The sequence below is a fragment of the Sceloporus occidentalis genome, unplaced genomic scaffold, assembly GCF_023333645.1.
Source record: "Sceloporus occidentalis isolate IW3139 unplaced genomic scaffold, rSceOcc1.0.p SCAF_5, whole genome shotgun sequence".
Classification (NCBI taxonomy): domain Eukaryota; kingdom Metazoa; phylum Chordata; class Lepidosauria; order Squamata; family Phrynosomatidae; genus Sceloporus; species Sceloporus occidentalis.
Genome location: NW_028316985.1, coordinates 170,046,618 through 170,071,154, shown reverse-complemented (window position 1 = coordinate 170,071,154; position 24,537 = coordinate 170,046,618). Strand labels below are relative to the sequence as shown.

Below are 24,537 nucleotides of genomic sequence, written 5' to 3'. Positions count from 1 at the left end.
CCTTGCAAAGTCGAATTGCCTTATTCATAGGACTAATGGAAAAGCTCTGCAGTCAGCTCACAATGCTTTGTATAACTATAACCAATCTTTTTGGTGACTGCTGTGCTTCTCACCACCATGGCTCACAGTTTACAATTTGTGAATCCTTGTAACTTTGCACATATAGCAAAATAGATATATTTTAATCTGTTCTCTTCTCAGTCCAGCTAAATATCCAAGCCATAGACAATCACAGAAGCAATGGTTAGAAGGAGAGCAGTAAGGGAGAGCAAAGGATGGCAATGAACTTCAGAAGAAATTTGGGGAGAGTGTGTGTAAGGAAATGATGGATTTATTTATGTCATAAGCTATTTATATATCAGCTTTTGAACTTTTCCAGTCAGACAACATTACTTAAAATAGCAGTACATTTAAAATAGGTAGCATTAAAACAACTGATAAAACAAATTCAAAGCTGAGAAGTCAAAAGTTTGGCAGAACAAAAAGTTATTTTGTGCTTATGAAAAGTCTTCCTCACTTATCAATGAAACTCTTCTTGGGTTGGAACTGCACATTACCCAAAAGGCCCTGTTCTGAATCATAGTCAGTTTATCTCCTTTAATTATGGACTCCAGTAATGATGGGTTACTGATCAGTTGTTTTGTTCCAAGCTCAGTTGTGCAGCACAAAAAATAAGGGTGTGTTCATAATTTTTTACCACTAGTGTGGCCCAACCATCCCCTCTTTTTCCAAACTTCCCACTTCCTTTTACCAGCTCCCTTTCTTCTTTTTAAGACAAAAATAGTACTCTGATAAGGAGTGGGAATAACAGTCAGGGGAAAGCCAGTCACTATTTTGAAATACTTTCAGAAGTCACAGTCTGGCTCATTCTCTCTTCTGTTCTTCAGAGCAAAGGGAGGAATCTCAGGGGGAAAGTGAAGAGAAAAATTCTTTTTCTACCTCATCTTCTTTTTTTCCTCATCTTTCTATCTTGACATCTAATTAAACTGATCATCTTCCTTCTTATTTCTTCAGCTTTTTCTTGTTCCCCATCCACTATGAAATAATTAAAACCATAACTGGACATGCTAAATCTCACCATTTTAAAGTTATATATTAGGTTCAGTAGGGCTTACTTCTTAATAGACATGTATAAAGATTGCCCTGTTGGTCTCTATTGCCCTGATTATCATGATCATGATCATCATCATCATCATCATCTTAGAGCATGGAAATTCCTGATCTATCAACTATAATTCTGGTAACTGTAGTTCAAAAAATAACTTTTCCAGGCTCTATTTGCATCTGTTCTGACAGATGCCTTAGGTTAAGAATGTATAGCTGACCAAAAGTCTGAAAGCCTTCAACAGTATTTGAACTTGGATCGTGGAGAATAAATCAGTTGTGATGGCTATATTCACTAAACCAGAAATCCATTCAGACTATATAGTGATAGGACTATGGTTCCAGTTTAATAGACTGTGGCCTGTTACAGACTGCCAAAATAAAGCTGCTTCGGGTCTCTTTGGAGGTATGCTATTTAAATGATGCATGCATCCTAAGAATCCGGAAGCTGCACCAAAGCTGCACTCCAGTGCTTAGGAATGGAGTGTGGCTTTGGCGCGACCTCCGGACTCTTAGGACCCATGCATCATTTAAATAGCATACCTCCAAAGAGACCCGAAGCAGCTTTATTTTGGCAGTCTGTAACAGGCCTATGAAATCCTGAGGTTTGCAGTTTGAGGAGAGGTATTTAGAATTTTGAACCAAAGAGCTCTAATACTTCACTGAACTACAAACTCCAGGATTCCATAGGATGTTGCCTTGGAAATTTCAAAAACATAAAATATGGAGCTATCATTGTATAGTGTGTGAGGGGCCCCTGTTCAGAGGCACTATACCATACCATAGAATACTAGTTACTGAATAGTGGCAACAGGAAAAAGCTATAGCCTTCATGTCGTGATTGCTATCTGCCTCCATAAGAATCTGCCAACCTTCTGTGGGAAGTAGGATACTGATCAAGAAAGACTATTATCTCTTGTTATGTTCCTCTTTCCAGTCTGAATCAAAGTATTTAATTACTACAAATTGGCAGCCATCTTAGAAGATCCATAGAGGATTCAGATAGCTTCAGCAATGCATGAGACACTAAAACAGTAGCTAGTGCTGATAATACCAAGATGGATATTACAGTTGGGATGCTTTCTGTGAGCCAGTGTGGATCCATGCCATCAGGGGTATGCTGAGACACCAAGTTATGTTTGCACATAAGGTTTGTAAAAAAATAATGACATTTTCATAACTGAGGTGGTGAGAGCACCCCAAGGAGGAGATGTGCCATGTGTCAGGAGAGCCAGTGACAAGAGATGTGTCACAGGAGATGGTAGTTGCTATGGCAAGTTCAAATTTCCTACATTAAAACAGAAAAGAACTCTGTGTGGTGCAACTGCATGGCATTTTCTCTATGACAGGTGATAACGCCTACCTTCTGGTACTTAGGTGATCCTCCTGTGGTTTATTTAACTTTATGGCTGAAAGCATTAATCAGTTTGTTGGCTTCCTTTAAACATTTTCTTCTGTATCACAGTTGAAATGGTTACATTAGAATCACATTTGAACCTAAGTAAACTAATAGCTGGACATTTTAATAACAGAGATTTTAAAAATAAATGTGACCAGATCACACCACCACAACTAGACAATACTTCTGCAGCTGTCTGCATCTCTTATTTTTACTCCATTTTTCTGTATAAGTCCCCAAGAATACTAGCATATTGATAAATATATTCCTTATTGATTAATTGAAGTGTAAACTAGAAACCTTATGGCATCGCTTGTAAAAGCGGTTTACCTCTAGCTGGCTTAAATCTTAAATCAGGTGGCATCCTGATGTTATCAGATGGATTTGGCTACCTAATCTGCTGTCCGGGTGCATCCTGGGTCCATCCCAGCTTCCTGGAGGGCTCAGGTGGCTATTTTCTTAAATCAGAAAATTCCCGGATCTGAAAAGAGCCAGGAGGAGCCCTCCAGGAAGCGAGGATGGACCCGGAAAGCACCTGGGCAGCAGTTAGGCGGCCAAATCCATCTGATAATATCAGGAATCCACCAGATTTAAGATTTGAGATGGTTAGAGGTAAGCTGTTTTTACAAGCAATGCGATAAGCTCCTACATGAGTACATCTCTTTCATCTATATGTATGGGACTAAGAAGCTTAATTAAAGAAGCAGACAGAAAGAATAATGTAGTAACTGAGACTGGGGAAATATGAAGGAAGCAGAACGAGTTAGGCTGTCTGATACCAGCCTTAATATATTTACAGTGCCAAGCAAAGATGTTAATGTTTTTCCTTTCCCTTTTATGCTATGGATTTCCATTCTTTTATACCTATGGATTTCATTCCTCTGCCCTTAGCTTTAAATTGATCATTTGCCGTACAAAGTTTCTTTCCTTCTAGTCTGTCGTTTGAAGGGATTTGTGATGGAGGTTTACATTTATGTTGTATTGGTTGATCTGGATGTTTTATTAGACCTTTAATCCTTGTAAACTGCTCAGAGGGCTTCAGTTATAGGGTGTCCAGCAAACTGTGCAAATAAATAATGTAAGAATCTCCAACAGTTTTTATTTGACCAATTAACAGCTACACAGGGCTGCTCAGAGAACTGAAAGAGAATGTTCAAATCTTTCCTATCTTTCTCCAGTCTAGCCCCACCACCATCACAGAGTTTACATTTTCCTTTTTGGTGTAAGTAGGTAGGAAATAAAATAATCAAATAACTGGTGCAGTATTTCTGAACAAAGACACTGCCAATGGATTATAGAAAGCCTGGAAGGCCTAATTTCTCTAGCAGTAGTGATGTGCTACCTCCCAAGCTTGGAAATTATACATTTTTGACTACCTTTTTCAGAGTCCTTCAGCTGACTGAACTAATACAGGAAGCAGTAGCCCAAAAAGTAATGTTCCCAAGCTCTGTTGTTGCTGTGTGCCTTCAAATGATGACCCTAAGGTATTACAGGATTTTCTTGGCAAGATTTGTTCAGAGGGGTTTGCCAGTGCCTTCCTTTGAGACTGGTAGAATGTTACCCAATAAGTTTCAATGGCAAAGCAGAGATTCAAGCTGTGATCTGCAGTAGCATACCCACCAACATTTCACAGGTGAAATTCATGACATGTGTGGCCAAGCACCACCAGAGTGTGGTCAAGGTGGCAAACATTATTAACTAGGCAGAACACAGTAGCTAGGACCAGCTGCAGCAGTTTGCTTTTGCCTGAGTCTACTGGGAGGGGCAAGATTCTGTTTCCTCCCCTCCTTTTCCTCCTGCTAAGTTAAAAGAATGTAAATTACATTTGAATTTCCATGGTTGAACACAGATTCAAAACCTGGTCTTCCAGCATCATAGTCTAGCACTCAAACCACTCGATTATGTTGCTTCCAATTCCTCTTATTTTGTTCTTCCTGGAGATGTTGCAGACTGGCAAACAAAAAGGCACATGTTTTTTCCAAAGACCAAAATGGCAAATTATAGTGAAAATGAAAATTCATAATAATTTGATGTCGTTCACTTATATATAGTGCTTAAATTGAAGTGGCTGACTTGCCATATAAAATATTGTACATTTCATGAATTGTTATATTTGGGTACAGTCAAATGACTCAAAATTACCTACAATAAGACATACAGTGTTAGGTTTTCCTCACACTCTTTTAAAATTACAGATCTGGAGTCTGAATTTCTGGGTTCTGACAAACCACTTTTACAGCTCATTTTAAATCAAGAGAAGTATTATTATATTTCATGCTGTGCTGTTCATGTCTGCACTTTTAACTGGGGAATCGAACAGTAATGTGGATTCAGTCCCATTTTAAATTCATCATAACTTTTTTATCTCTCCTGTCAGATTTGAGTTAAGATGCTAACTTTTTTTAAAAAAAATGATTCAGTAAATTATTCAGCCCCTTTGAAACTAGTTTTGAACTGATTTGGATTCATTTAATATAGATTAATATCATAAACTCTTACATTGCAATACAACACTTGTAAGGAATCTCAGTGATAAATATTTAAGCTTGACACACAGACATATTAAATTGAACATGTCATTTGCATGCACTGTGCCATCTGGAATACTGTCAATTATACTTACTAGCTGAAAAGTCAGAAGCATGTTCAATTGTCAAATAATATTTTTATGTTAGCCTTACTGCAGCATTTGTTACAAAATGCATACCCTCCATCATTTCTCAGATGAAAACCAGAAAACATGTGGCCAAGCAACATAAGAGTATGGTCAAGATGGCAAATGTTATTAACACTCAGAAATGCTGCAACAGATTGCTTTTGCCTGAGCCTGTTGGGACAGGCAGGATTTTGTTCCCCAATTCTTTTCCCCCTCTGAGTTAATTGAGTGCAAACCTTTGCATTTTGAACTCAGTCTGCAGCAACTGAAATAGGCTAAGGATAAAACAGAAAAGGTGGAGGAAGAGAGAGAAATACAGACATTTTAAAATCACCTGGAAAAATTGGACAGCTCAGGATTAAGGAAGACTGTTCCTGACAAATCTGGTCAATCTAGAGAGTTGTAGAGTATGCAGAATGTATGAGGGTAAATAGAAATTTTATTTATTTTACTTATTTATTTATATCCCACTCTTTTCCCAGGACTGGGACTCACTGTATGTGGTCAACCCACCCCCTTGATAACAGTGGTCAGGCTGGTAACATCCCACAGCCAATGTGTGTTTCAGGCAAAGGAAATGTTTCACATCCACTCTGAAAATTTCCTCAGTTCCATGAATGTGTCTACATTACAGAATTATACCAGTCTCATGCCACTTTAACTGTCATGGCATTTGTAGTTTGGTGAGGTACATATAATTTTCCATTAAAGACTTCTACTGCACTGCTCTAAAATGGACACAGCATAATTGACATGGCAGTGGGACTAGTTCAACCACGCAAGGTTGTTCCCTTACATAGCAGGAACAGAAAACACAACTCTTGAATGCATTTCCATTCTTTTTTTTTCTTTGTCTCCTAGCAGCTAAGAATACCAGTGACATAAATCTGTGATATGTCTCAGTGCCCTCATCTAAGTGAAGTAGCTTTTGTCTAGGTTCATGTGGAAGTGCCAGTGGTATTTGGTTTGAGTGATGGACAAGGACTCCAGAGTTTAAATCCCCTCTCAGTCACTGATGCCCAGAGGGCAAACCCTCACTGAATAAATCTTGCTAAGAGAACCCTAAGATAGGTTTGTTTTAAGACCTCCATAAGACAGAAATTATTTGAAGGCACCCAACAAGTAGTAGACAATTGCAATTCACAAAAGCCTTCTCTCCTGCTCAACTCTTTTTTCACTACCTTCCCTAGTGGTTTTGTGGAAAATATATTTCTTGGTTGAATCTCTAGCACTGTAAGGCAGAGGGGCCTTTCCTTGCTGAGATCCTGGAAACTCTCAAGGCAGACTAGGAAGTATGGCCATGCAACAGCCACAGTTCTGCATTGAGAGGGAGTTATGCAATATGTTGTTTTGTTGTATTATTAGAAAGAGCTTAAATTCAGATAGCAACAGGAGACATGAATCTGTGCTCTTACAAGTGGCACCTTACTTTAAAGTTAAAATAGAGGTCCCTGGTTTAATGCGACAGGTTGCTGCTCTCTGTTGTTCCTAAATAATCCATAATATCCTGTGTAATATGATGCTAAAAATCCTATAGTATTACCATTAACAAGTCATATTTCTCCATTAACAATCTGTAGCAAAACAAATTCCATTTAAAAATTGGCATTCCAAGCTCTGTAAAGTAGTAACTCACAATGTATTCAAATAAATTAATATCTCTTAAAGCTACATTCAGTTTGTTAAGCATATTTCATGACACCATATGCCCACAACAATGTTTTGAGTGATATTTTGACATGAAGTATAAGAGGATTGCATTTCTCACTGTACATGTTTGTATTTTAGACAGACATCTTTACATCTAAATACTGACACAAAAGCACATATTTTGTCTTTTTCTTTCCATGATCACTTAGCAAACCTTGGCTTATACAAAATGTTGATCCTCTGATTAATTTTGACAGGATAATGATAGATATTTCCACATATCCACTTTCCAATTTTAAGATAAATTGACTGTATTTACATGTCATTAACATGTTTCCATTAAGAAGCTCACTATTGAAGCAAGCTCCTTTTTGTAGAACAAGATCTACAGTATGATAATCATAATGACATGGCTGTAAAAGACAGGCCACTTCACTTGGGCTGTGGCCACTTTTACATCACTAAAAAAGGAGAGTGAGAGAAAAAAGAGGACATGGATTTCCATGAAATGTCCTTATACTGTACATGTGTACTTCCACATGTAGACACAATGTAAATATAGTAAATTAATTAGTAAATTACTATATATACCCATGTATAAATCAAGAAATTTAGGTTAAAATTTAGGTTAAAACCTGAGTCGACTTATCCACGGGTCAATATAAGCACTGTATTTTAACACACACACACACAAATATATATATGAAAGGCAAGAGTTTAATCTGTCCTGGAAGCCCCTTCTACTCTCTCATCCATCCAGCCGTTAGTATGTGCACAAATAGTTTTGCTTGCTGGGATCTTGTAAGTTGTTTGCATTATTTTCCTTTACTTCATCCTTTGCATCCTTCATTACATGCCCCTAGGTTTTACCCTCAACATCCACAGGTCATATCAAAATCCAAAATTTTGGCCCCAAAATGTGCCCTCAACTTATATATGAGGTTGACTTATGCTGAAGTATATATGGTACTGTGGAAAGGCGAGATCAGGGCCGTGGCATGTAGTTGCTGTGGCCCTGATCTGACACTAAAAGGGGCAGTCTGTCGAGACCCAATGTAACTATTTGAAGGTCTTTAACTATGGTCTGAAGGTTTGTAACTATGGCTGTGTCTACACTGTAGAAATAATGCAGTTTGATACCGCTTTAGCTGTCATGGCTCTGTCCTACAGAATCCTGGGATTTGTAATTTTGCAAGCCACTGGCACTCTTTGACAGACAAAACTAAAGACCAGGTAAAAATTACAAATCCCAGTATTCCAAAGAATGTAAATTTGCCCTATGTCTAGCTGATTATGGCCTGCACATGAAGGTCTATCTTGCTTTGGGTGCTCAAGGAGATGGGGAATTGTTTATGTTCCACCCACTTTCATGTCATCAGTTTTAGCCCTATCCACAGCCAGGGAAACATCTGAACAGGGCTCATTTCTATATCCACAGCCCTATAGAAGTGGCCCCACTTGCTCCCCTCACATCCACACTATATTTACCAGGAAAGTATGAATGAGAAATGTGACTGTGTTTGTGCAAACATGGTTACAGAGTTCTGAAAGACCAAGAACTCTGATTACCTCTTTCTCTTCCATGTATAAATGTTTGGAATGCCTGCATAGGTCTTATATCTATCTACTGTCGGCCATCCATATCCATGGATTTTTTTTTATCCATAGAGTCAACCATCCACAGCTTGAAAATATTCTAAAATTATATAAAATCCAAAAAGCAAACTCTGGTTTTGCCATTCTATATAAGGGACACCATTTTACTATTCCACTGTATTTAGTGGGACTTGAGCATCCATAGTTTTTGGAATCCCCATGGGGTCTTGGAACTGTAAATATATAGCTGTCAACCATCATAATTCATTTGTCTATAAAATATAGAAGTTTAATGTATATATAAAATCATGCACTGAATGCTAACAGCTTAAATTTCAACTGCTTACATCATTGTAGGGATTCTGCAACTTAAATCTATAAAATGCTTGAATTTTTGTCCTAGTCTCACAAGTGGAGAAGAGAACTTTTGTTCCATTCTCACCCAATAAGAGATATGACTGGACTAATTTCTGGTTTACTGCTATGTTATGGCAGCTTCTAAAGAACATTTTTGCATGATTTGTGCTCCATGTAAGAGTCAGAATTCCAACTTCATGAGTTGTCTAAATTAGATTGCTTCTCAAGCAATCTGATGTTGGGAGCCAGCATTTTCCCCCTAACATGCCAAATCATACTTGTGCCCATTGGCTATATTTGTTTCTTTGTTTAATGGAAATTCATCACAAAACTGCAGCCAGTGGCTCACAGAGCAGCACTGGTCCAAGGACTACCACTTTAAGTAGCACTCATCTAAATCACAATTTTCAAAAAGAGTGGTCCAAAACCCACTGCAGAAATAATCCAGTTTGAGATAGCTTTAACTGATCTGGCTCAGTGCTAGGGAATCCTAGGAATTGTACTTTATAGTGGCACCAGGGCTCTCGGACAGAGAAGGCTAAGTGTCTCACAAAAAGTTCCCAGAATTTCCTAGCACTGAGCCAGGGCAATAACTGGAAATGAAAAGTTTTAGCAACATGTTCTTCTAAATAGCTATCTCCATAGTTATTCTGTGAAGCAAAACTGAAGAGGACTCACATAGCTTACTGACCAGAGTTGCAAAGAAGATATGTTACCTTCACTAAACAGACATTAAAGGAAATCTTAAGTGTTCAGTGCAATTTTATGTTGAGTGGGTCTGTTCTATTACTCACATTTCCCGCCTACTCCTACTTCCATATTCCTCAGTTTCCCATAAAGAACCCACTCAACATCACAGGCAAAGCTCAATTTCTTCAAATAAGCAGAAGGTTTGAGTATTTAAATATTCCCTTTTTATATTTTTTTACATGGACAGTCAGTATTTCTCTTTTTAAAAATACACTGCCTTAAAACTCCTTTTCTGCTGCAATTATAGTACCACTTCCTCAAGTTGCAACTGCTGTCTCTTGAGACATGCTGAGCATAAAGCTGGTTATATCAAAAATGTATTAATAGTCATCCTCAAATCTCAAATTAAATAGATTTGGAAGGAACAAAGGCAGTGTGGTTGAAATGTATGGGACAGGTAACCATATGGTACAGCAGCAGCACTTTCAGGTGCTATTAAACATCTGCCTGGAAAGGGAGATGTTGATTATTCTGAAGTTACTTTGCAACCACATCTACAGCACAAATTTAAAAAAAAAAACCATATTGTAGTCTTTCATTGTAAGGTTGTAATAAAAGCTATAGGCTTTATTTCTCTTACCAAGGGAAGTATAATTCTTCTGAGTAAAAATTGTGGACATGATTGCCTGTGTGCACTAGATACTGAAGAGATCTTGAGGGGATAGTTATACTTCACAGGTTTTCAAATGTCACCCAATGTGGGGCATGAAACCATGATCCTGAGATTAAGAGACTCATTCTTTACTGACTAAAAACATGTGTAGCATGCAGAGTTTAGGAAAAAATGCCCTTTACTGGTTATTTTATATTACTGGCATAGCACTTTGAATGCTCCTCTGTTATCATGTTTTGAGTATTAGAATAGGACTCCATGAAATTACAGTCTAAAGTCTAAATACCCTCTCAGTTTTGGAAACTCACTGGGGCTGCATCTGCACTTGCACATAAGGGGAAATCTATGTGTATGTGTGCAGGAGCCCCATTAGAAGTAATGGGGCTTGAGCCCACGGTGCACAGCCATAGCCACACACCCCATTACTTCTTCCAGTGCAAGCGAGGGGCTTTTTCAGCGCAGCTTTCAGCATATGCTGAAAGCTATGTATGCTACACCCACATAAAACATGGGCACACTGTAATACAGTTTGACACCACTTTAACTATCAAGGCCTAATACTATGAAATCCTGGCAACTGAAGTTTATTGTGGTACCAGAACACTCTGACAGAGAAGACCAAATATCTCACAAAGTACAAATCCCCAATTTCCATCACATTGAGCTATGGCAGTTAAAGTGGTGTCAACCTGGATTGTTTCATCAGTGCAGATTCAGCCCAGGATAACATAGATCATGACTTGATAAATTTTGGTGTCCCTGCCTCAGACTGGTTCAAACCAATGGCCACTTGACTAAATAATTTTCCAGATGCATTCAAACTGCATAATTCTATGATCAGTGAGAGCTGATGGCTTCCAGGGCAGTGAATCCACTCATATTTTAAGCTGAACTTTAAAGAAGCTAGCTAACACACTGAAGCTATTTCTGAGATCAATTACTACAATTTGAATGCCTCCTTTAAAGTTTATACTAAAACCCAGAAGACACACTGCCTCACTGAAATGGAAGCCACAAGTCACTGCTTTCTCTGGCTGTGATCAGAAATATATCAACAATACAATACTAGAAAAAAATGTTATAATGGCATTTACCTTCGAACATGGTGTATCATAATAACAACAGTAACAAGGGTAAGGAAACCAACATTTGCATCTCCAACAGCCCTTCCATTACCCAATCCACACTGTCCATTGTAATGCATTTCTGCTTTTTTAAAAAAAGCAAGAAAGGGTTTTAATATAATTTAAAAATATTAATTTAAAAGTGGAAACTGGCTTTTATGAAAAACTCCCACAAAAGAGTAACTTTCAATTAGAAAACAAGTGCAGAAAGGCTGCCAAATTATATTTATTGGATCTACATTACCAGTAGTACAGGAGTCATTGTTTAATGAAGAAGCCTAAAAGGCCTCCAACCCAATTTTAATTTGCAGAGGAAAGAATATAGTTTCCAGAATAATACATGTTTTGCTACATGTTTTGCAATCCACCTTGATTCCTTCGGGAAAAGGCGGAATATAAATAAATAAATTATTATTATTATTATTATTATTATTACGTAAGGCTCTGGCAGTCCATGCCACACTTGTTTTTTGCAGATTCCAAACTGCAGGGATCTATCCCAAAATTATGTGATTAAATGAAACTCCTGCCTTTAAGGACAAGACTAAATTAATTCTTTTAATGCTATCTTTCTAAAAGGACACATGGCCTTTGCAAATCATATGGTTCAGAGTCTCTTGTGAACCATCATATCTGCACCATTTATCATTTTCCAAAATTCCTATGTCAAAGCCTTTTGGGAGATTGATGAATAAGAAATATAGTTTTCACTCAATAATATTTTTGCTGAATAGTTTTATGCTTGAATAAGTTAACAGAGAATTTGGTTAATGACTTCAGGGCAGGCTTCCATTGTGTTTGCATAATATATTCTGAATCATGAAATCAATTAGCACTTAAGTAGCCCATATTTGGAGTGAGACCACCTAATCTGAATTTACAAAGGCTACAAAAGAAAAAGAGAGACAAAAACCACTTCATGCATATCAGGGTTCAGAGATAGGTAATGCCAGACTTCTAGAAAATGCCATATATATGTGTGTGTGTGTGTGTGTGTGTGTGTGTGATTGTGTTGAGAATCTGCTGAATCAGGCAGTATATAAACAGATACAAACCTTATAAAGGAGTACAAACTATTATTTGGGCTTTCTCCCATTAGACTTGCTTTTCCTCTATAAGGGTTGTTTCTGTCTATGGCAAAATGAAGGTAAATTCTACTAGCTAAGAGCAGTGCTTAAACGTAACATTCTATAGGTAACAATATTACAGTGGGCCCTTACTATCCATTGGGGGTTTGTTCCAGGACCTCAGCATCCCATGGATACCAAAATCAATGAATGCTCATTAAAATCAATGGCTTTGTAAAATGGTGTCCTTTATATAAAATAGCAAAATCAAGGTTTGCTTTCTGAAATGTTTATGTGTTTAAAAAATATTTTCAAGCCATGGATGGTTGAATCCGTGTATATAGAATCCATGGATAACTGTACTAGTAAGATGTGTTTGTGGAGGTAACCAGTGGCAGTGGGTGATTCCACTGTTAGAGGGGCAGTGAATCTATTCTGGGTTGTCATCTGGATTTTGGCCACAAAAAGGGCAATTCAGAAAATCTAGAAGTGTTGAGGCTGCAAAAACAGCATTGAGGGCTCCATGTGGGCATGCTGCAGCATTTTGTCTTCCTCTGTCTGGGTCTTTCAAATGTTAATAATTAAAACTGGTTGTGGTCATATTACACAGCAATACCAGTTTCATTCCACTCTTAATAGCCATGGCTCCATTCTGTGGAATCTTGGGAGCTTTAGTTTGGTTGGTGAGTGGCAAGAATTCTCTGCTAGAGATCTCTAATAATGTTTTAGTTCAAGGGAATGGGCTTCAACTCTCTATGCCAGAATTCTAAATATCTCCAAAACTACCAGTCCCACATTTCCATAGGATAGAGCCAGGGCAGTTAAATCAAACTGCTATAGTTGTTTAGTAAGCATACATCCCTACTTAGCCTGAAAGTCATGAGAGCCTAATACTGTCCACCAATTAAGTGAAAATAACTAGCTAAGCTAAATTCTTCTGATATGAAGTATTTCTGCATGCCTTTGACACTGCAATTACACACAAAGCTGACTGAGTCACATTGAATTCCATTTTCTTGTTGTTGTTGTTGTTGTTGTTGTTGTGCCTTCAAATCGTTTCCAACTTATGGCAACTCTAAGGAGAGCATATCATGGGGGAGGGGGTTGGCAAGTTTCTTCAGCGGGCAAGTATTGGTTGTATGATAAGTCATTCCATAAAGCCTAACAGTTATTACATTTGACAGCATTGATTCATTAGTGCCCATCAGTTTTTTCATTTGGGGATCAGACCGAATGCACACTTGTTCATTTGTTCTGGTTTTTGAAAGTAAATTGAATGAAAATACTTATTTAATATTTGTCTCTCATACTTCCATCTGTATCTCAAACAGGCAGCTATATGGAGCCTTTGGTAATATGCAAGTGTATTTAAATTAAAATCAAGTGATTAAGCAGTTCAAACTCTTAGCAAGGCACACATCCTATTAAAAAGGATTATCCACAGGACTTTCCAATTGTTTCAGTTTTTGATACTGGTGCAAACAAGACCAATTTAAATGGGTAGCAGATTTCATCTGGTTATTATTTATAATCAGAATCTGAAAGAGAGCTTCTCCCATGTTCATCTATCTATTCAAGGACTTTTGTCAGCAGGGGAAGCCTTCCTCTTTGTCCCACCAGTGGGAGCAAGGTATTGCATGAGGATGCAGGGAGAGTCTTCTCTGTTTGGCACCCCATTTGTGGAATGTCCTTCCCTTGGAGCCTTAGTCAGCACCAACACTGTCTAATAAGTCCTAATAAAAGAATAATAAAGAAATAAGGAAATAGAAGAAGAGGAGGAGGAGGAGGAGGGGAGGGCGAGGGGAGGAGGAGGAGAGGAAGAAGTTTATTAATGCCTTGGACAAGGCTAATGGGTATTTTCACAATTATTTTAAGCTGAATTATTGTTATTGTTTTAACATTGTTTTAACATTTTCTACATTGTTTAAATTGATTTTAACTGTACACCACCCTGGGATCCTATATGGCAGGAATGTAGTTGTTGCTGCTATTGTTGTGTCCCTTCATGTCCAATGTATGGTGACCTTGTCATGGGATTTTCAAGACAAGATTTCTTTGGAGGGGGGTTGCCTTTGCCCTCCTCTGAGGCCAGCATGATGTAATGGTTTGAGTGCTGGACTATGATTCTGAAGACCAGAATTCAAATCCCTACTCAGCCATGGAAACCCATTGAGTGACCTTGGACAATTCACACTCTCTCAGGACTTTATCATACAGGGGAAATTGGGGGTTTTAAAGGGCATTTTCCTGGGACATTCATGCAAGTGTTGTTGGAGCATTCCTAGTTCTTCCCAGGATAAGACCTCTTTAATCGAGAGGTGTAGGAAAATCTTTCCTGTGATCACCCGAATGTCCCGAGAAAATGCCTTTTAAACTCTCTATTTTACCCTGATTTCCCCCTATGTGATAAAGTTCATAGCCTCAGAGGAATACAAAAACAAAGCCCTTCAGACCAAATTCTGCCAGGAAAACCCCATGATAGGGTCACCTTAGTGTTATCATAAATCAGAAACAACTTGAATGCACTCAACAAGAAAAAGAAGAATAAGATCTTGACAGCTCATTACTGAAGGGCTCAAAGTCTGTCAATCAAATGCCAATTATAATTTTCCCCCTTCTATTGCTGATGGATATTAATTGATTCTTTTTGTTGACTTTTCAGAGAGCTGATATAGGTATTTCAGCACTAACCATCACGCCAGACCGAGAAAATGTGGTTGATTTTACCACCCGTTACATGGACTACTCAGTGGGTGTACTGCTCCAGAAGGCTGAAAAGACAATGGATATGTTTGCCTGCTTGGCTCCATTTGATCTCTCCCTATGGGCCTGTATAGCTGGCACAGTGCTATTAGTAGGACTTTTAGTTTACCTCCTCAATTGGCTCAATCCACCTCGTCTGCAAATGGGATCAATGACTTCAACAACTCTCTATAACTCCATGTGGTTTGTCTATGGCTCCTTTGTGCAACAAGGTAAGCATTTTTTTTTATCTGATTAACTTTCAGAACTATTTAAATATTGTAGTAATGTTTTTCACCTTTTGCCTTCTTCAGCAGTCCCAAGTAAAAGTGAACTGTATCGAAGATGGCTGATGAAATATGGAGAAAGGAGTATTCCAAAATGAATTAATGATGATGATATTATTACTCTTTAAGTAACAGTACAACATTTCAACCTGAGGATAACACATAATATCATCATCTACTTTGGAATAGTTTATCCGTTATATTCTGTCACTTTGGTTACAGCTTAGGAGGCCTAGATCAGATGCAATGTTGGTGACTTTGTCACTGCCCCCCCCCCCCCTTGTAAGGATATGTTTCTGCTGGGCTCTGGTAAGGAATATGGTTTAGGTTAAGGGCCAGCAGTACACATCCAAGCTATCCTTGGTTGCTTTGTGGCAGCCCAGAGAAAATTAACCCTAGATATTGGGTAACCTTTGAACCAGCACTCAGTCCTCTGATTGAAGCCTTAGAGTACCTGACTAGAAAGGAATGAGGCAACACACTGGCATAAGAAGAGGAAATGTGAACAGAAAATGAGATTGGAACAAGACTTTGGAGTAAGGTTATATCAAAGTTCTGTATGGGAAAATAATGAAGCCAGAAAGAGCAGTGAAGACAAGTGGGGGGCAGTCTGGGAAACCAAGTGTGACTTTTGCAGTACATCATGCAGAAAAGAATAAAAAACGAATGATGAAGCAATACATGCATTAATTGTGTTAGATAAGCAAATGTGATAGCCATTAAGAGCTGAATGAAAAAGGGAGGGAGGGATGAAGGTGATGAAGATCACCACCACCAGAATCCCTGAGCTGCATAAAGTTTAAAAAGCCAACCTGGTGTATATAATAGTATATAACAAAGGTAGAATGTTGTTACTAATGGTGGCTAGTAGTTCCATGTTAATGCTGAGGTGAATCCATTCCAGATTTTTAGTCTATTTTTTAAGTTATTAAAGGTGCTGAATCTGTTTTGGTGAGGGGATTCAGCATTTTAGATAAATCTTAACATTTGGACTTAAACATGGGTTGGATTTACCATTCTACTAACATGGAAGCCACCACCCAACACTGGACATAACCACAAGGTAGTTAGGGATCTCATTCATAGGATCACCATAAGTTGAAGTTGTTTTGAGTGCAAATAAAAACAACTGCAACATGCACATGTTTGATCGATGCACATGTGTGAGACGTGTGAGAAAAGGTTGAAGGAACTGGGCATGTTCAGCTTGTTGAAGAGAAGACTGAGGAGTGACATGATTGCACTCTTTATAAATACCTCAAGGAAGCTTATCACACCACACTCCCTGTTACGGGCACTGGAAGGGGACGCTCGGGGATGCGCGCGACCAAGAAAAAAATGGATTTTATTGCATAAAAAATTGTCCTCAAAATGGCCCCATTCCGTCCCGCAGCGCCAGACCGTCCCCATTCAGTGCTGAGGTGCATCAAATTTTCTGGTCGGAAGTCTTCCGGACAAGCAAAATGATGCACCTCAGCACTGAATGGGGACGGCTTGGCCAATCATTCTCAAAATGGCCCCACAGAACGGGGCCATTTTGAGAACGATTTGCTGTGCAATAAAATCTGTGTTTTCTCGGTCACATATGGCCCCGAGCGTCCCCTTCCTGTTTCCATAACAGGGGGGAAATGTGTGTGATAAGCTTCAAGGATTGTCACAGAGAGCAAGGCCAGGCCTGTTCTCTCCTGCCCCAGAAAATAGGACCAGGTCTAATGGCTTGAAGTTACAAGAGGGAAGACTTTGATGGAGCATTAGAAGGAACTGCTTGACAGTAAAAGCTACCTACTGTGGTGCTTTAGGTGGAGATCCTGCATTGAGCAAGGAGTTTGATTCATTCCAATTTTATGGTTTTATGATTCTATGAAAAGGATGTGTAGTACTTTAGCTGTAACTCAGTGGTGTGTAACTCTTTCATCTCAGGGGTCAGTTTTTCCCCCAGATAAGTTCTTGGGAGCAGCAAAATACTGTACTTGCATATTTACCTTAAAGCTCTTCTCAGTAACTAAGTCATAGGCAGGTTATTTTAACATTTTAGAATTGGGGGGGGGGGGGGGCATGCGTAGAAAAGCAGGAAAGGGGAAATCTTTTGTGGAAACCTACAAGTCGAGATTTACCCCCAGGCCTATAGGTTCACCACCTCTGTTGTGGTATGTGAAAAGATAGTTAGATGACAGATAGACAGACAAATAGACAGACAGATCAATCACAGAATCCTGTGATCTTGAATTTGTAGTATACCTTTTTTTTACTGGGCAGACTTAAGCTATCAAAAACATTTATTTTGGCCTCTAGATTCCCCAGTTTATTATGTAACAGTATAATAGTAAAAGTACATTTTCTCCCCAGAGCGCCTGTAAATTTTCTGTTGGAAGTTTATTCATTTCATAAAGCAAATACTATCTTCTGGGCCACAGTCAGAGAGAAACCTCTTTGACCTCAGCTTCAACTGAGCTTTCAGGTCTCATGGCTGTCTTCCTTGACATGCTCCTTGCCTCCTGCCGAGTCATCTTCTTTCTGCTCCATTTCTCTTAGACCTCGTAGGTCTTCCCTGACCTTCTTAGGTATCTTCCCTGTCCCCTCCAGCTTTCATTTCTACTTGTGTTATTCTCCAGTGCCATTTATCCTCTCAGTATTTTCCCAAACTCATTTTTTAAGCAATACTTATTCACATATTCTTAATGGGTCACAGACTACAGACTTAGCCATGGAATTTATTTTTCATTCCAGTTTGTTTTGTTTGGTACCATGGTCATTGTCGACATAATTCTATGAGTAAGCACTGTTGCACATTGAACCAGAACAAAATGCAAGTTCAAGGTCTGAACATAAGTAAACGAAAAACAGAACACCAGAAATGGCTCGGCAACTAGAACAATTGCCAGTAACTTTTCATCATGTTGTGTTTCATGGGTCAATATAAACATTTCAGCTTCACAGATGTGCTGTGCATACTAATTGATGAGGCATGTGTTTCACAAGCAATGACACTGCTTCTTTCGGAGGCATGCATACTAATTGACTCAGCTTGTGACAAAAATATAGGTATAGTACGTTAAAAGTACTTCTTGCTGACTTTGACACTATAATATTTTGTCAATGTGTGTGGTATGCTACACTATTGTGAATGTATGAGGTTTGTTTCACAAAGACTAAAGAATGCTTTTTTACAGTGATTTCCTTGGCAAATTATGGAAACTGGTGTTTTTTAAAACCTTGCCTTATTCTCATGTTGCAGGTGGGGATGTTTGGAGAGACCAGTGATTTCTCAACTTATTGTCTTGTTATGTTGAGATATAGCCTTTCTTGTCAATAGCAAGAAATTTTGGAAATTTTCTTCATATCTTTCATGCCACAGTCTGTCCTTCACATCATAAATTGACCTGGTGTCCTCAGGTAGGAAGAATCCAATTTCATGGCCAGTGTAAAAAAGGAAGGTAAAACTGCCAGTCCCGTCAACTTCTTTCTATGGCCCGCTGAATCCTGCCACCCAAGGTGCTTGCCTCAATCTTCTTTATGGTAGGAGAAGTCCTGTAAATGAACAGTGCCATTACTATTTAGCACACAGTAGTTCCAAGGGCAACAGAAAGTACTTTTAATGTTTTTCAGCGCTTTATTTATTTATTTATTGCTTCAATTTGTCTCATCTTGTCCTTTGCCTGAAGGAGCACATGCCTTGAGCTAGTTTTGCTCCCTACCCTTCAGATCATTAATAAACAGTTATATTCATTACAAGTACATGGAAAAATAACACAATCTCCTAACAAAATCAGAAGTCTCCTAACAATATCAGAAGGGAAATTATCAAAATGAAAACTGGACCTTTTTTAAAAAGTATCCAAAAGGGGGGCAATGAAACCTGGTTAAGGTTATTTTCATTACAATTTTTGTTGTTGTTTTACTTTTATGCAGGGGTGGAATTTGTTTGATCTACAGACCACTTGCAGCTCATGTGAGATCCTGTGTGGTGCTTGGTTCTTCAGAGGCCTTCAATTCCACCCCCTCTAAAAGAAATAAATTATAAATAAAGAGTTTTCAAGGGGTGGGGGACTACTTCTTAACAGAAAACAGACTGCAAGGTCTAATAATTAATGTTTAAGGGGACATCCTGAAACCACAGCAACAACAGTCTAAAACTGACTGGAAGTGACAGTCATTCAAAATTTCATTTCTATTGGACTGTGTGCAATCAGCTGAGTGTGTGGAGGCAAAAAGTCCATCATTTTGCAGTTGCAAACTAGAACATTTGTGGCCAAATGGAAGGTATAAAATGGCCCTCTATTTTCAGCACATTGTCACATTTGTTTTAAAGTAATGTAGATTTAGACTACAGGTTGTCCTTTGACCCAGACTGTTTTATCACATATTTGTGTACTTTTCGTAAGGACATTCGACCCTCCATATATTAATAAACAGGGTTAGAAGGTTCATGTAGGTATGATAGGCCGTCAGTAAGATTGGCAAACCTAAGATGGATGGAACTTTTCCAGAAAAGAAAGAAGCCCAGACATAAAACATAAATTTGAGATTAAATGCTGCAGGACCAGCCTTAACTAACATTTGACAGAATTGAAGTAAAAGCCTCAGGGAGCAGGTTCTAGATGTCATGAAAGGAGAGCAAATGGTTAGTTATTTGATTTCTTATTATTGTATTTTCACTGCCAGGGGTGCGGAGAAATCAGTAGTGTAGCTATGGGTGGGGTATAAATAAGGGCATTACCCCTCAAATAAGAATTCTGCCCTTACAAGTATTTTTTTCCTTTGGTCTCTAAGTTTCTAACATTACAGCGAGTGAGAAATTAAAAATCCCTCACACATAGAAGTCTTCTTTTTGTTGACTTAGTATTCCCTTGGTAACTGGCTGCCCCTTTTCTTCAGCTGCTTAAACTGAATTTCTAAATGTTCAGCTGAAGTTTTAAGTTCCTGCAGTGCTAGAAATTTGGGGACCAAAGGAAAATTTCAGGAGGTGGTTTATCTGGGATGCAGTATCTTCATCCCTCCATGGATACACTCTTGGGAAAGGTCCCTGTAGGATTTTCTGCCTCAGGTACCAAAATAATGACCTGGATTTGGATACCAGACACATTGCCTTGGGTGGTCAAAAGATGTCATTTGCTGCTTTGCATTAGATGACATGTCTTGAACTGGGCGGGGAAATGTATGAAGCTGCAAAGTATACAAGATGCTATATTTAAATGTGAATGTGTAAAAAAATCAGTGAGGAGGACAACGCTAGTTTCCATAGCTGCAACGTTTCTGGAATTGACCAACAATAATTAAAATGCAACTAGACACCTTCATTAGAGTTAAATTATAGTTATTTATTTAATTTATTCTCTGCCTTTCTCCTGGCATAGGACTGAAGCATTTCACCCTGAGCTCACATATATAAAAAAGGAATTTATCTCAACAGGTGCACTTTTGGAATGGGTTTTCTTGATTGTAAGGGAGATGTTTGTTTGTTTTTCTTAGTCCATTACTTTTCTTTTTGAGCAAGTGTGAGTCAAGGGAGATGTATCTCCTTCAAACAGCAAACATAAGGACAAGTTTTAATTCGGTTGAAAAGAAAAGAGCAAGAATTTAATGGACCTGATATTGAAATGTATGAAAGTACAGAATGATTGAATAATAAAGACGCAGAGGGTTCCTGAATTCTAGTGGAATGGCTCAGGAGATTCATTTATAATGTCATCCAACATTTCACATTCAATTTGAATGAAACAAAAACTACGTTAGCAGAAGCTCTATTGTTTACTAACCCCAGTGAATACAGGAGGGAGAAAAAAGCCGAAAGTAATTCCCAGTGACAGATTAACCAGCTACAATGCTAAGTCGGGCTCCTGTATTCACTCCACATCTGCTTTCCACTTTGTAAGAGAAGTGTGTGGATTTATTTGTTTTGGAATAGTAAATCTGCCACCATTAATTGTGATTGGCAGCTCTTAACTGAGGCAATATGGGACATTTGAAACATTGTCACATTCGCTAAAGAAGTCTCTCTCGATGGCTGATTTAGAACATGACAAGGTAGTCATTTCTGTTATCAAAATGTACAGGCACAGCTCCTTCTGGGTCCTGCTTTGAAAGGAATAAAGCAGCATGATCCTAAGGCTACTGAAGCTTTGCAACCTCTGCATTCTTTGTCTGGGGCCACCCAATGTGTCCTGACTGTGCATCGTCTTTATTTTCTAGCCACTAAACATTCACAACTTATTTCTTCCAGTCTTAGCAAAGTGCAAGCAGAAAATAGTTCTCTAGAAATAAACATGTGAAGTTGTAGCAAACAGGACATGTTTTTTCAGTTGGAACAAAAAAATATGTTATTTTCACCTGTTACTATATTTATACATACATATATGGTTCATCCTGATGTGCTGATATTAACACAACAGCTGCTGAACACATAACATGGCCAACTCTGAGAGTCTTTTTTCAAAAAGCATAACCATACACTGTATTTTAAAGAGTGAAAAATCCAAGTTCCCCAAACCTAGGAGTTTATCACATGAATTTTAAAACCGTCTCAAGCCTTCTGGGCTGCAGCTAGGATGCAGGATGGAGGAAAAGATTATTCCATGCTAAATTGCCACCTAATCGCCACCTACTATCACGCCGTGTCCCAGCTGAAAAAGTGCATCCTGGCTACAGCCCAGGAGGCTTGAGACGGTTTTAAAGTTCATGTGATAAACTCCTAGGTTTGGGGAACTTGGATTTTTTAGTCTTCACTCTTCAGAGTTGGCTATGTTGACGTCCAGTGCAAAGTACAGAGTGAAGCAAGCTAGGAGGAAGAGCAAGGCCTAAAGAATATGCTATCAGTTTGGCAGGGACAGTCTGTTAATTCTTTGCCATCCCATTTTTTCTTATCAGCTGTTTTTAAAATGCCCCAGTTTCTTTCTCCTCCAACTTCTTCCCTGAACGCTCAGACAAAAGCAAACTGTTGCAGCCTCTCCTAGCTGGTATGTTCATTCTCACTAATACTTTTGCCACCTTGACCACACTCTGATGTTTCTTGACCACACGTATCCTAGTTTTCATCTATGAAATGCTGTAGAGTATGCATTCAGTAAAAGAAGTTGAATACAGTGTGCCTGCGTTATATGTAGGTGTGACTTATGAGATTATCAGCATACGCTGAAAGCTATGCTGGAAGAAGGTTTGGTGTGCCCTGGATGGGGTAATGGTGTGCGCCCCGGGAGGAATAATGCTGTGCGCGTGCCACATTGCACTGCACCACAGCCACGACCCCAATTCTTTGGAATGGGGCTAAGCATATGCGGAAATTCCCCTTACTCAGAGGGGTCAGAAACAGATCCTCTGTGTAAGAGAAGGGCCCACTGTATTATGCATAGGGTAAAAATTACATTTTTGGATGTCATATTCCAGAATTACATAGACAACACAGTCACTGGTCAGGCTGGCTGGAAGATTCTAAGAAATATAGTAGAAAAAAAGCTTTTCTGAGCTCTGATATTATTTTATATAATGGACGGAATTTTATTAAACTTCACGATGTGCCATATAAATGAATATAGGCAACTCAGCATGACACACAAACTGAAATAACTTCATCCAACATTCAACAAAAAAACCTTTACAGCATTTAACAGGAAAATGCTGTAAAAACAGCTGGGGAAACTGCTCCCCATATGAATGGCAATATTATTAATACAACAGTGGCAGAGTACAATGTATACTGAATCAGTGGTATCTGGTGGCTTCCATATCATTGGAACAGTAAATTCATTCCAGAGTTTAGGCTGGAGGTTAAAGATGCTGTGTAGGATATCAAATCTATTTTTGCACCTCTAAAGTTAAGACTTAAAGACCTGATGGATTCACCACCCCACTGAAAATGAAAACCACTGGCTGCCGGTGTGCTGAATGCATCTGCAAGACAGACACATCTGGGTCTATGAGATGGCTATTTAAAAAAGAACTCATTCATAGAATCATAGAATCGTAGAGTTGGAAGAAACCGCAAGGGCCATCCAGTCCAAACTCCTGCCATGCAGGAAATCCCAATAAAAGTATCCCCGAGAGATGGCCATCCAGCCTCTGCTTAAAGACCTCCAAAGAAGGAGACTCTTTGGATACGTTCCAGTTTCTCAATGTTCTTTTTGAATTGTGGTGCCCAGGACTGGACACAGTATTCCAGGTGTGGCCTGACCAAAGCAGAATATAGTGGCACTATTACTTCTCTTTATCTAGACACTATACTTTTATTTTTATTGATTCAGAGAAAGCTAGCTCTGTGAATTCATATTGTTGAGTTTAGGTGAGCAGATAATTGATGATGGGTCAGGCTTAAGGCAGGAAAACTTCTTCCCTACTGACTACTGCCTGCACATTTCACAAAGTGAGCGGGGGAGCCCCAGAGATCACGTCGCTGGCCTTTTAATATGCTTTTTTCTGTACATGTGACTCCTAAATTGCCACTTTCAAAACAGGTATGCAGTTAAATAATGACTGCTTTCCACTGAAGAATGAGATCCAGCATTCTTCTCTATTTAAAGACTTTTTCCTACTGGAAAGATTGATTGTACATCTAATCCATAACCATGTCATTACACTGCATTTTCATCTTAATAGAAATTACCTTTCAGCGGTTCCATACTTAAACATGAGTGACGAAATATAGAGCAGAATAATACTTAATGTCAGTATGTGTGCCATTGCATTCAGATATATTTATGAACTTTTCTAAAAATGCAAGGCATGCCAGCAGAGAAAAAGAATACTTTTCTGTGCTTATCCAATCTAATCCTCATATACTAGGATAAAATATTTACCATTATGTGAGTCTGGATGTATTTTCTCATCTCATGAGAATTCAAGGCCAGATTTAGATTTTTGGCTAGGCTTAGGCTTAGTATACATTTCTTCTGTCCACAATGAGAATGTCACTGCTTGTCCAGAGGAGGAATTTTAAATTTTTAAATGGAGCCAGCCTGCTAACATTCAGAGTCTTTTTGCTTTCCTGCATGATGATTCAACAAAAATGTCGATTGACTTTATTTTAATTTAATTTTGGGGTCAAAATGTTGCATTGGCTGAGATCAAGAAGTTTCCTAGTGGCAAAAAATGGGGGGGGGAGATTTGTTGGAACCTTTCTTATTTAAAAATATACAGATAGTTCTTGCCTTTTAAAAAAATACTATACATGGCAAGTGGCTTTAATTTGAGAGAACTTTACAA

General features: G+C 38.6%; 1 protein-coding gene across 2 annotated transcripts in view; it reads left to right on the top strand.

Annotated features, from left to right (window-relative positions):
• GRID2 (glutamate ionotropic receptor delta type subunit 2) overlaps window positions 1-24,537 on the top strand; it is a 1,094,955-nt gene that overhangs the window by 847,343 nt on the left and 223,075 nt on the right. For both annotated transcript variants that reach the window (XM_089526112.1, XM_089526113.1), the window contains exon 11: window positions 14,979-15,291. In XM_089526112.1, the coding sequence (XP_089382238.1) occupies window positions 14,979-15,291 (313 nt within the window). The remainder of the gene's footprint in view (window positions 1-14,978; window positions 15,292-24,537) is intronic.